General features: G+C 41.5%; 1 protein-coding gene across 1 annotated transcript; it reads left to right on the top strand.

The window, feature by feature from the left end:
• The first annotated feature begins 608 nt into the window (after positions 1–608).
• Positions 609–11,693, top strand: traf3ip2a (TRAF3 interacting protein 2a). The gene is made up of 11 exons (XM_080745208.1): positions 609–697; positions 870–935; positions 1,163–1,208; positions 1,305–1,727; positions 2,120–2,264; positions 2,803–2,993; positions 4,290–4,378; positions 5,042–5,110; positions 5,429–5,533; positions 9,703–9,777; positions 10,444–11,693. Exons 3-11 carry the CDS (start codon positions 1,193–1,195, stop codon positions 10,612–10,614), a joined length of 1,284 nt encoding a protein of 427 aa, XP_080601334.1. The 5' UTR covers positions 609–697; positions 870–935; positions 1,163–1,192; the 3' UTR covers positions 10,615–11,693.
• Positions 11,694–14,584: the final 2,891 nt, after the last annotated feature.

The following is a 14,584-nucleotide window of genomic DNA, read 5'->3' on the forward strand; positions in this document are numbered from 1 at the left end:
GTTTTTCATTAGTTCTTGAGTAAAATGAACATGGAAACATAAAGTGTTGAACAACTGGAAATTACTCACCTTGACTTTTCATACAGTGAAACCAGCATTAAGTGCAATGAAGGTGAAGAAAACATGAACTGAAACTCCTTTTAATAATAATAATAATTATCATGTTTTCATAACAGTTCTCTGCTTGCTGAGGTTCTAGTAAAGTGACAGGAAATCACAGTGGAGGTGAAAAAATAAGTTAACCATGTACTGCTTTAAAATCAAACTAAAAAAAATCAAACTAAACTAAAGCTGTATGCAAAGTGAACTAATGTTTACTTTGCACACAGCTGTAAAAGTGTGTGTGTGGTCACATGAATATCAGTGGTGGAAAACTTGAAAACAAAATTGGAATATTTATGAAAATAATTATAAATGACATGTACCTGTCACCTTAAAGTGTGTTTATTTTATGTCTAGTTTTATTGCTCTCGTAAATCATGGTTTAAACTTGACTGGAATAGCTTTGCTTTGCTTTAAACACAGTCCTGATTGGTAGATGTGGACGAATGCGCCTTATTATTTGCATAACTGGTTCAAAGGGAGTTGCCTGCCTTGTACACTCATATCTCAAGAGAACTAGTGGGAATGCTTCCTGGTAAGCCTCAGAACCGGTTTGTTCCTTGGCTGAAGGATAAACGATACTGATAATAGAAAGGTAGGTGTGGCAATGAATACAATAGTCATATTCTTTACATGTGAATAATATGGGACTATCTATGACATGGCTTTAATTTGGCTTTACGTTGTCAAAGATGACCTACTTGAGGGTAGTGTTAGATTCTGACCTTTGTACTGTACTGTTGTGTGCCTGCATCACGTCGATACAGTCGGTTATACTCCAACGCAAGCGTGGGAAACTTTGGAGCGTTTGTTTACAAAATACATCGGAACATGTAAGCATTTTATTATGTCTTTTATTTACATGCATCGGCAGGTTTTACCTGTCTTTTGTGATCATATTGTGATTTCATTTGTACAGGACTGACTACTTTGAATTCCTCCAGATTTGGAGTTATGCCATTTGTTTGTAGGCTATATAGGGTTGTCTTTTTGACATGCTGTAGTGTTGAGCAAAGCAAATAAATCTACCTTGTTTGTACAACCTTACTTTTATTTTCAGTACCAAAAGGAACCCTGAGACTTTGAAAGAATGAACTCTCAAAGAGGTAGGCTATTTATGATGTTATATTGCATTGTTAATGTGTGGATTTCCAGTGCAGTGGAAGACTGTTTTGTGATTCCATGTCTGTTGCCATTTTCAGGAGTCTGCGCTCACCGAAGCATTCCAGTGGAGACAGATGAATCTACAAGTATCTCCTCGTCCACGCTGGATCTGATGTGGCTTGATCCTTGCCAGCAGTGCTCTGGGGGCTCCCCGAAGAACAGAGAGATGCCCCCTGTGAGCCAGTGGCAACGCCATGGCCCGCACCATCACCAAGAACCTGAAGAGTCCTGCTATGATGACCTTTCACTGCCGGTCAGCCAAACAGGACTGATGGCGAGGGGTTATGATGCTGGTATATGGCCACAATCTTGCAGAGAGAGGGGACTTTATAGGAACAACCACTCAGCAAGTCCTGTTGCCACGGAGAGCTTGGATCCCCCTTTGCCTCTCATTTCTGACTTTGATAACATTCACCGTGTCCCACCACCACCATGTCTGGCACCTTGTATACCTGGTCAGGGTAAGTGTTGCACATACAAACATACAGGCACAATCAATAATAGATCATCCATGTTCTTAGTCATATGCTATGCCTAATACTGAATAACATCAGCTAAAATGACCAGCTTTTGTTAATATAACACTATCCCTATTCCCTAATTGATTAACCACACAAAGTAGTGTCCCTATTATGGGATGTCATAATAGGTGAAAATAGGTGAAGATTCTGCGAAAATAGTCAATCTACAAGCTCACAAGGGCCCATGCCAGCTTGTAGATTGGCTATTTTCGGCCGTGTTCATATGAGTGTGTCTGCTGCTTACAGCTTTGTGAGTGCTTGTCATGCATATTGTGTGTGTGCATGTGCTTGTGTGCATGTGTACCCTCATGTCTTCTGCCTGGTCTCTCCAGGCCACCACCACATGCGTGACTGTTGTTCCAGGCAGTGCCCATGCCAGCCTCCCATAAACTGTGCCCCTCGTGCTCAAAACGACCATCTCTGTAATCCCCATGTGTACCCACCGAGGCAGCCTCAGTATCACCCAGCACCATGCAGGTAAAGAGACGAGACTCCTGTCCAAACGGTTCATTATGAGTGTTCACTTTTCATCATGGATGTTCGCTTTTCATCATTAATGTCCAATGTGTTCCCAGGGATGAGACATGATTTATCCAGCTGACACTGTGGGTGGTTTTAGGAATCAGATTAGTCTAAATCAAATCACAATTATTCCCAATTTGTGAATCTTGTTTTGCGCAACTAATCTGAATCCATAGGTGTAGAAGTAACGGGAGGATGGCTGCGATGCAGTCAAAGGTTGCCAGACTGGAGCTTCTCAGTGGCAAATGTCAAAGAATAATACGCACTCTGTTAACCACCCTTAAATAAAACCTTGGTGGCTCAACCTGCTGTCTAGCTCTGGGTCTGCTGTATGTCAATCAACATCCCTCTTTTCTGCAGTCGCTTTCTTGTCTCTCTCCTCAGTAGGCTACTGCCCAGCAAATACCTTTAATATACCGGTAATATTGAAAACAAACCATACATCATGGATAAAAACAACGATTGCATTCTTTGTGATGATTTCCTTCTGCAGGCCGCCTATAAACCAAAACCAACTGTATATGAGAGACTCGCCTGCCCATGATGTGGCCTTGCCCGGGCGTGTGGTTGCTGGTAGGGAGGTGATGGGCGAGGTCAGTGTGGTGACCACCTACCAGACAGGACCAGGAGCAGCAGCACCAACACAGGAGATCCGGAGGACCATCAGCCTGCCTGCGGAGTGCAGTGAGTATTCATATGGTCGTTGTGGGGTGGAAACCTTGTATGTCCAAAACCGTTTGTTTTTTGATCATCAAACATATAATTTTCCGAATGTCTGTCTGTCTGTCTGTCTGTCTGTCTGTCTGTAACAGCGTTTCTCCTCAGTGGCTGGATCAATTGATCTGAAATCGCATCACCATTAGCATATGAACAAACCTGACATAACTGTGAAGCCCGTTTGTCACTTTCACAAATCATATGCTGTATATTAGCATTTTTATGGTGTATCTACTATCTATTCTGCATCTAGCATGAGGCATATCTATTCTGCATCTAGCATGAGGCAACATGTTTAACCAGCTGTGTGTGTGTGTGTGTGTGTGTGTGTGTGTGTGTGTGTGTGTGTGTGTGTGTGTGTGTGTGTGTGCAGGCGGGCGGGCGGGGGGTTGTCTGACCCTGTTACAGATGTTGTCCAAAAATCATGCAGATCGTTACATAGTATCTCTGTAGCCATTAAACGAAACGGGTATTTCTTACATTGATGCTCCTACATATTATCATGCAAGTACCAGTTAAAGTTACTTTCCATCCCTCATATACTGTGTTGTGTGCGCACAGTGCACACCCCATAACCCACACACTGCACATCATTTCGGAGCTCATATCTTTGAACGGGTAAGGTCTAGTTTTAAAAAATTAACTAAACTAGTGAAAACAGCCGATCTACAAGCACACAACGCCTCGCACGGCGATGTGTGCTTGTAGATCGGCTGTTTTCACTACTTTTGTGACGGCCTTGTCTGATGAAGCACGGCTTTACTTCGCGAAAAAACTTGAAACTTGGAGATACAAGGTTTCTGCCCGACAGTGACGATATTCTGCACACTTCCCATTGCTGCTGAGTTTTTAACCTTACCTCTCTTTCTTTACATGACTGTACTATTGCCAATGTTGTTTTGTATTTATTTTTTACTTTATTTTATTATATCCAATTATTACCATTATTATTATCTTGTTGTTATATTGTAATTGCTGCTGTGTGTACCTGTATGAGAGAATGGCAAATAAACCCTCTTGAATCTGGAATCTATTTAGATCACTGGTTCTCAAAGTGGGGTCCGGGGACCCCCATGCAAGCATGACACATCCAATAATATAGTCAATGTATAAGAGCCATGGTGCTGCTCAGACACATTATGTAAATAATATGAATGTGATTCAGAATGATCATAAGATGCAAAGATGATATAACTGAGAGGAGGTTGTGCATATACTCAGAGATAGAACATACAGAATGTGACGCTATCTGTTGCATTACAGGAAATATTTTCATCACATATTCAGTGGACACAGCCGAGGAGATGATACCTTTCACCAAGTTTCTCACTGATCAGGGTTTCAACCCTTCGGTAAGGTTCAGCCTTTACCTTATCTTCAATGTGCCTCTTGTCATCCATTCCGCCACTATAAACTAGAGCCCTTCCCTAGGCCTACTCGGATATCGGCTGAGCTCTATATTGTATTTTTATTTGTATTTGTGAGCGGTGCTAACCGCTCCTACAGTACATACTGTATGTCCTGTGTCTGTCCGGACTGTCAATGGTCAATTGGTGTCTGTTTGTACGTATGGCCAGGGTCACATTGGCCAATCTTCACGAGACACTTAATGAAATTCCCTCCCTCGAACATGGGCCAATTGTGTTCACATAGACGCCCGACAAAGCCTGATGTACCACCGTGGATTCGAACCCACATCCTCCAAGCTCTACTGTATACTGTACTGTATTTGATTTTTGACATCGGTATCAGCAAGCCGATGTGTGCAGATTTCCCATCCCATTCCCGACGACCTTTGCTGCGTGTCACTCCCCATCTCTCTCTGCCTGTTTCCTGTCCGTCTCCAATATCCCCTATCAAAAAAGGCAGAAAAAGCCCCCTCCTAAAAGAATATCTAAAGCATTGGTAGGCTAATCTGTGTTCTAGGACTCTCCAAAATCGGAATTGGCATCGGACCCAAATTATCTGACATTGTTCAGGCTCTACTTCATAATAATTATTATTTTTTCCTATAGATTGACATCTTTGATAATGCAATCAGAAGAATGGACATCACCAAATGGATGGACAGCTTTCTGAACGATGTAAGTCTAGACACTAGCATGTCATAAGCTCCATCTGTAATCTTAATGAGTGGTTTATGTTCACCGATTTGCTCAAATAACTAAACTGACTTGTTTTATTATGCTATGTCAGGGCCAGTAGAGACCAAAACTTCTAGTCTAAAGACAACATGGTATCTATTGGCATCTTTGTTCTACACTGTGTAGGACCTCAGCTGGTATTGGGCTCCAGACTGGAGAGACTTTTCAGGAAGGTGTTTGGTGTCTTGTTCAAGGGCAGGTTGATGGGCATCTGTGAGGTCATGCAGTGTAAGCTGATGGCCAGATGGTCTGTTACAGAAATCGGTGTTGATCATCGTGGTCATCAGCCCCATGTACAAGCTAGACGTGGAGGGAGCCGGAGAGGATGAGCACGGTCTCCACACCAAGTACATTCACAACCAGGTAAGCAGCAGGAACATTTAACCACTTTCAACCTGCCATCCCTGCATGACATTGAGGGCCTACATTTCTAAATGTAAAAAGGGAAATCAACAAAAGTGATATTTCTTTTAAACTTAAACAAACAGAAAAAAAATAAGAAAAAGACTATCTTTTTTGTTGAATTTATTAGCCATTTTCCCCATATTTGTGCAGAGATCTTCCTTTACTTTCAATCTGTATGTTAATCTTTCCATATCTTGAATATGAAAATAGCAGATCTACAAGCTGACACATGGCATCCTGGCGCATTGTCAGCTAAAAGATAAATCAACTATTTTCACTGTGCAACACCATCATACAACAAAATGTATAATATATATGGCTTTCCACCTGGAAATAGTACTTAACTAAAATCTAGGTAAAGGTATATTTTATTCTCTCTCTCTTTGGTTCTTGGTTGTTGGTGAACTGTGGAAACTCCCCTTTTCATGATGTTACCTTTCACTTTCACAATGAGGCTTAATTCACAACATTGATGTGATGTTGACAGCATGGAATGTGTTCTTGAAATATCACCATCCGGTGGCTCAGCAGTGTCATTGCATATCGTTATACCATAGGCTTCTTACCTCTCCAACACATGATAGGCTAATGAGGAAATGACCTCATGGTACTTTAAAACATCAGATCACTTCTTCATACGTCAGTAATAGACCTGCACGCCGCACCCACCATCCCTCAGACCAAGGTTCAATCTCCTCGTGTTTCGGCATGTCAGACAATCATTACAGACTTCCAGTAAATGTGTGACTTGCAGTGATGGAAGGAGTACTCACATGTTTTACTTTAAGTAAAAGTATCAATACTGCAATGTAGAAATACTCTGTTAGGCTGGGCTCAGACCAAAATGCCTACGAGAGTGGAATCCGCGTTCCGCCAATGCATTTCAATGAGAAGGCGGCGGTTTCATGTCAGTGGAGGATATCTGCGCTCCGCGCAGACCTTGCGTTTATGCTGGAGCAAAGAAATTCTCCACGCAGATTCTGGTTTCCCCCCCTGTCCAATCGGGTGAGTCGAAGGCGTAACATTCTGAGAATCAGGAAGGGACTGGGAGATGTTTTGTTTTGATCAAGAGTCTCGTGCACCCAAACTCTTCTCTTTTTAGCTTGTTGCATCTCCCCTTCCAATAAAGCAAGGGCGAGTACCCTTCGCCTGTCCATTATAGAGTTGACACGTAAAATATGATGAGGATCGCTACGCTAGTGTAACAGGCTACAGAGAGGGAGGGCGGTGCGGGAAGTGAGTGACAGGGGCGTCACTGGCTTTGGGACGGAATATGCTCTCTGCTTTTTTTGCCAGCAGCGCACCAGAAGAGTTTATCCACTGCCGACCATATTTTGGTCTGAGGGCAGCCTTAGGGTGCCCTCACACCAAAATACCTATGAGAGTGGAATCCGCGTTCCGCCAATGCATTTCAATGAGAAGGGAGCGTGTTTTGCAGAAATCCTCCGCTGGCATGAAACCGCTTCAGTCTCATTGAAATGCATTGGCGGAACGCGGATTCCACTCTCATAGGTACTTTGGTGTGAGGGCACCCTTACAATTTGAAGTCCTGTATTCAAAATGCACTTGAGTAAAAGTCCAAAAGTATCTGCATCAAAATATACTCAGTGACCAAAATCAGAAAGTACTAATTGTGCAGAATGTCCCATTTCACAAGTTCAAAATGTATATAAACTCTTTTTGAAAGTAGCCGATCTACAAGCTTTAGATTGGCTGTCAAATGGGCGAAATATATATAGGGCTGAAATGGTTAGTGTGTTTTGTAATAATAATCCAAATCTGCAATGTAACTAGTAACTGAAGTATTATTCATATAATTGCGACCGTCAGGTCGCAGTTTAGTATCAAAACCTCCACCGGCCGTCCGTCCGTCGGTCGGTCACACGTCACACGTCACACCTTTTCCCTGCTCATATCTCCGCATCAGTATGACATCACACTGCTGACATCAGTATGACATCACACCGTACACAAATTACCCTTATATAAGACCGGCATTATCTACCGACAGATTAGTAACAAGATGTCAAAATCGTCTAGGAAGGATGGTGTGAGTCATGCTGGCACCCTTCGCGGCAGGAGGAAGCTGGTGCAATCGACCCCTTGGCTTGTCAGGACCCCTGCCTACTAATGGGGTGGCAGGCTATCACCTCAGACTAGAACCCGTACGGGGTGGCCGACACCAGCCCATTGACAAGAGAGAGGCCTTGATGTCCCTTTACTCTTTGATGGGGTGGCCAGTTGACTAAGAGTTTCCGTTCGGGCCTTCTCGATATTGTACAGATTTCCACGGGAAATCTGGGGGTGGCTGTTACAAAGACCCTCACTCACCTTCACGTCATGTGGCTAGTCGTTAGGTAGCCATAGTTACACGTTGAAGGTTGAATCTCCAGATATGGAGATAACCAACACATCCCTCCATATATGGAGATAACCGACGAATCTCACTAAGTCTGACCTCACAAGCCCCATATTTGGACACGAACAACATATAACTCCATATATAGAGACATAGCTGCTGACATCAGTATGACATCACACTGCTGACATCAGTATGACATCACACCGTACACAAATGACCCTTATATAAGACCGGCATTATCTACCGACAGATTGTGGAGATAAGCGACCAACGGCTCTTGATACGGCTCACAAACCATCTGTGTGATACAAAGGAAATAACGTGTTCAAGCATATTGTCAATATGGCATATACTGTACTTATAATGTATGACCAAAGTCAGTGTACTGTACATGCTTTCTATTATCTGTTTCTATTTAGTGCCCTTTGAGTTCCAGTGAATAGAAATGTTCAACTTAAACTTTTTAGTCACATCACAAGTTTACAGGCATAAAATTGTAGAAGTCTCAAATATACAATGCCAAATACACATAGGGTGACATGGTAAAATTAATACAATTAAGCAAATTATATTCTTGTACAAATTGTGACAATATTTAGCAGCAGGTATAAATAGCAGCAGATATAGAATCACAGGCTCTTGTGCAGTGGTGAGCGACATTATCTGCAGATGTGTAGTGTATACATAGTATACAGTAGTATACTAGGGCCAGTGCATTCATCTTTAATAATGCTAGTTCTGTGGCAACAGTTTGCAGAAGGCTGTTTCCTGTTTCAGAATGACAATCCCCCGTGGCCACCCACACTCCTCCATACACAACATGCTTTGTTGAAATGAGTGAGGAAAAACAGCACAGAGCCCTGGCCTTAGCAACTTAACCCTCACTGAGTTGGCTCTGTACTGGACAGCTTTTTAATATTGATGACATCATGGATCTCCATATATGGACATAAAAGGGACAAGAATGGAATGGTTAGCACCGCTCGAATAGGGACAAGGACTGACAGATACAGAGATATTTGCAAGTGTGACTCGGCTCAAGGAAAGCACTCTATTTTATTATTTTGAAAACCATTTTAAAATACTTCAAATAGCCGGTCTACATCGACACGTTATGAGCTTGTAGATCAGCTATTTGAAATATTTAAAATGTTCAAAACAGTAAAAAATGGCTAAAGGGTTTAGGGATGATGGAGAAGGCATGGAAGATGATAATAATAGGGCCCCAAAAATATCAGACACCATTGAAAGGAACTGAAATTGCAAACACAAGCCAGGCCTAACCACTCAACACCGTGTCTGACCTCATTAAAGCTAATGACGTCACTAATGCTTGAACAAAGGGCCCTAATTAGAAACACTAATAGAAAGGGTACCCACTTATTTTTGGTCATATACTGTCTGATGGTCCCTCGTTGTTCATGTGTCCTCCATTAGTCTTGCTACAGCGCATACACGCTTTTCTTGCTCAAACGCAGTACACAAAGTTTAATTGACTCTAACACAAAACATTGATCTTTCACACTACAACTTGACAGAATATTATGTCATGGAAAAGGAAAGTAAAACACTTGATGCTAAATTCTGAGCAATTCCTTTCAGAGGTAGGATAACAAACAGGAAACCACTAGACTTCTGTAGTACAGTATGTATATGTGTACAGTAAGACAGACTCATCTCTCTGTGTCCTGCTTTGATTGAGTTAGCATTCAACTTGTGAAAGTAGAACGCCATGATCTCTAAGACTCTTCTCTTCTTGGTTCAGCTTCAAAACGAGTTCATCCAACAACACTGCCTGAATTTCAGACTGGTTCCAGTATTGTTTCCCTCTGCAACCAAGGTGAGTGTAAAATACAACCATTTGAAACATAATTACAAACCGAGAGCCAGCTATTCACCATGATTCCCCACCATATGGTTTGATCATTTCATGAACACCGCTACTATTACCCCTCTGTTGTAATTAGGAGTTCATTAACAGCAGTAATCTACTGTCTTTGAACTGGAATAAATCTAACTCTCCCTTCCATGTTGCGTACACTGAGCCAGGGAAGCATTTCAAAAACAAACAAATCTGTGTACATCTGCTATTTTTGAACATTTTTGAAAGATCTTGAGAGTGTGAGTACTACTGATTTATTAGATTTATTTGTAGTTATTTAAGTTCATAAAGTTAACATGAGAATAACTAAATGCATTTGACATTAAATCCAAATATTACATTTCAGGATTCCAATTCAAAATTAACAAAACATAATTCAGGATTCCAATTCAAAAATAGCCGACCTACAAGCTCAAAACGCGTCCCTACAAGCTCAAAACGCATCGCAACACGTTTTGAACTTGCAGATCTGCTATTTTTGCTTCTAGTAGAATGACAAAGGAGGACGTAGCAATATGCAATGTGGCCCTCTGGAGTGAGTGTGGAAATATAGTGGTCCCCTCTCCATCATTAAAGGTGCCCACCCCTGGACTAAATAAACCGTTGTGCACCTGTGTGTTACAGAAGCATGTTCCGAGCTGGCTCCAGAGCACCAGGCTGTACCGCTGGCCTCGGGACACTCAGGACCTGCTGCTAAGGCTGCTCAGAGAGGAGCGGTACATTGCCCCCCAACTGGGCAAAGACCTCACCCTCACCATACGACCTGTGCGGTCACTATACGACGACTATGAGTAGCCTGTAAGAGGGGAGAAAGATCAGTGCTATTTGATGAAGAATCCTGCTGCAGGGCTCAGCAGTAGCAAGCAGAGAGAGGAGGTAGATTGAAGAGATAACTCGTGTCACGGGTCCCAAGTCGGACCTGAACTCATGATGTGATCCTGTGATCCGGTGTGTACGCACGCTGACCAGCCTGAGGCACTAAGGAATCTCAGGATTGTGATTCAATAGATTGTTGTTTGTATTAACAACTCTATTTTTTTTTCTCAATAACTTAAAGGAAATCTGTATTTTCAATATTGTCAAAAATAGCAGATTAATGAGCTTGTAGATTTTCTAGATTGGTTTTGTTTGGATGCTCATTATTGAACATTTATATATGTTTTTCATTGATGCATAATACACGGCACACATGCGTTCCGATCTCTCTGAAAAACTGAAATACGTCTCAATCCTTTAGTTATTAGTTCAGTGAAGAACAGATCAGTTCGGCCATAGGCAATATTATTGTAACAAAGCGTCATACAGTACATACACATATGTCCTTGTTATGTACATGAACAGCCACAAGGTGGCAGTATGTCCTAACCAATTATTATATACTGTATATCCTTATAGGCTTCATTTGACCATTTGTGGCAGATATACTATTATATTTCAGTGAAGAAAACGTAAATTTGTTTTTAAACAGCAGGAAAAGGAAGTGGGCTACATTGTGGGCTTGTCTTCAGTTACATTGTCCAAGCAGGCGCTTTGTTCTGTGAATTAATTTACCAAATCTGACAACAAAAAATGTACACACTGTTATCAGCTAACGCACAATAGTGCTCTCTACAAACATTTGTTCAGCACCAATAAATCCACTGGAAGCCACTTGACATTGTAGCCTTATCCCCTATCCGGTCCAATCCTACCAGGCACAAGTAGGCTACAGATGAGTTTTTAAAGAGGCCTTGGCTTGTATACCCCTGCCTGTTGGCATTAATATTCACAAACTGACCTTGCATGATGTATTTGTACAATGATGGTTTCATGGTATCTCCGTGGAACAGAAGATAAATGCAGAATTTGTTCAGAATGATGTTTGTTGTCAATCAATTAATCAATCAATCAATCAATTCCAACCCTTTTTCCCAAATGTACAAAAACATAATAAAATGAATCGCTATTTCAAAAATAGTGAAAATATTCACAAGCTCACTGCAGCAACACATTGTGAGTTGTAGATCTAAGATTTTCATTTCCATTTACATTTTTGAAATTTGTTTTTTATAAACATTCCTGATTTCTTCTTAATTTTATATTTTTTTTACCCAAAATGGGCTGCGAGTTGAGACACTATGTTTGGGAAACATTACCAGAACAGAGTCAACAGACATATAACTCAGTTATGTACTAAAACAGTAGGTTCAGATTGCGTTTTTTGTGTTTTGTTTTGTTCTGCTCTTTGTTTACAGTCCTGGCTGTGAAGGGAGCTAGAAAGTGCTGTTTCGTGTAGGTCTGGCGTGTTGAACCGAACATGTCAGCTTATCAACAAAGTGAGTGATTAACTAGAGCAAAGTGGGGCTGTTCCTCTGGATAACAGCAAAGAGCTGGGTGACCTGACCAAATGGAACAAAGGGGAAGAGTAAACAATATATGAACACATAAATGTGGTTGTTTCCGCTGATTTTCTATAAACTTATTTATTAAGGAGATGGGTTTCATAAGTTGTGAGACCCATTTCTTAAAAATGTTCCTTGACTGAGAAGTATTTACCAAGGCCAAAGCATAAATAAATAAACCACACACACTCTGTACTTGCACAATAAGGACAACTCTATTTAGGCAATGTTTTGGTCAGAGATGCCTGAAGGAGGTCTCTTGATGGATTCTTTGTTTGATCCCTGCCTGAGCACCTGTCTCAGAGCTGATCAGGTGTGTGACCTTGATTTACCAATGCTTGGAATAAAATGTAACTTTCGCCTGTGCTGTTCAGGGATATAACTGCTTCTTTAGCCTACAAACCAGTTTTGAATGTCAGAGGATAGTGGCTATGTGAGAATGAGGGTGTTCTTTGAGGTTATCAAGTGGGCACCACCTGTCACAGGTGTCTGTCATGCATTGTATTTCATGAATAGTTTACTGTCAAATCTGTCCCTGCAGTCACTCCTATGCCTCTTTTTTTTTTTTTTTTTTTACAGGCATACATAAACAGGTGATGGCTCATTGGTTCAGCTCCTCTTGAGTCATGCTGACTGACTCCAGCAAATAGTGCCCAAACTCTTACTCAAGGTCAGAGCGCACATACTCCCTCCTACTGACAGATGCCATGACTACATCTAGATGAAAATGTTAATGAAACATTTGTCATCGTTGGGAGAGTCATTGGGAGCGGTGTCCCCAGCATGACCCGGACCAAACTGGCTGTTTGGATAGGTTTATGGCCCTTTCGGTGGCGAAGAAAGCAGCGTGCTCAGCACATCCATATGACTGCCTGCTATAGGCCATTATGTTAGGTATGCACATACTGAATACTGAAAGGAGCATAGTAGAGATATAGCTAAGAATGGAGCACAGTAGTTTGCCAATGCAGGGCCATTGGGTATAGTGAGTACTGTAATAGTGACCCAGTGACCTTGTACTAACAGTAAAAACTATCTTGGAGGTTGAAAACCGAAAAGAGAATGCTGGTCTCCATTTTCATAACTTTATCCAAAGCACTTTCTATTCACTGTATCACCTATTCACACACAGAGAACCATGCAGGGCACCAACCTGCTCATCAGGAGCAGTTTAGTGTATGGGGCTTTTAAGCCGTGACATCATTTTGTAGTCAGACCTCCAAGCAGATTTATTGTCAATATCTGTCCCTCGCTATTTCAACAGATCCGAGACAAAAATAACGACTAAAGTATAATTCTACCACTTTCCTTTCAACAACAAAGAGAAGAAAAATTAGTAAATAGTAAAAAGATTCGCTTTTTTTGGGCCCAAAAGTTCTCCTCTGCCTACAAAATGATGTCAGACTTAACAGCCCCATTGCTCATAGAAAGCAATGTTAGGACTCTCAGGACGAGCCAGGGATCAAACTGGGAACATTCCAGTCTCCAGACACCTTATTTACCACCTGAGCAGCTGAGCCAAGTCTGCCCAACTTTGTTTTGATATTGTTATTGTGCTGTAACATACTTGGGCAAGCAAAACACCTTAACCACTGAACTGAATCAATGAGATTAGGGTATAGGGTTTGTGAGTCAACCAGAATAACTCGGATTGAATATGAATTAAGGCATTTTGAACATAAGGAATCATATAGGCCTATTATGATTAATATTTCTAACTTTTTCTTCAGGCCGCCTTTATCTACACAGGCATTTAGTCAGCGCAAAGCTACTGTCACAGCACAAGAATGACTGTCTGGGACATTCTGATTCATGTGACGCTGTCTGACTCTCTCTTGCATATGGACACATAGTTTGAATGTAATAATTTCAGTTGCAAGATTTGTGATTTGAAATCTGCTGCTTTATTCTTGCTTCCCTAGAGTTTTGTGTTGCATATCATGCTATATTTACTAGCTCTGATCCATATTAGAAGGAGTTCTTCTAACGCTATGGACCAGAGCTAGTTATTTACATGTGTGTACCTTTGTGTGTGTGTGTGTGTGTGTGTGTGTGTGTGTGTGTGTGTGTGTGTGTGTGTGTGTGTGTGTGTGTGTGTGTGTGTGTGTGTTGTGAACCTTGATTATTCATTTCCCCATAAAAAATCCCCCCTATTATTTATTGTTGTAGTCAAGGGAAGGCAAGGGAGTGAAGGAGTGGGAACAGGTCAGATCTACTCACTGACCCGTGTTTGATGCGGCAGTCAGAGGCAACGTCAAGTGACCCGTAATAACTCGCAATATCAATTCCTGTTCTGCTACTTTGGCTTTCAACTTAAAGATATTTGAGACATTTAAGTGTGTGTCGGCCTCTCGGGTCACTGTAAAACCCCGATTTATATATAA

The sequence above is a fragment of the Nannobrachium achirus genome, assembly GCF_963921795.1.
Source record: "Nannobrachium achirus genome assembly, chromosome: 16".
Classification (NCBI taxonomy): Eukaryota; Metazoa; Chordata; class Actinopteri; order Myctophiformes; family Myctophidae; genus Nannobrachium; species Nannobrachium achirus.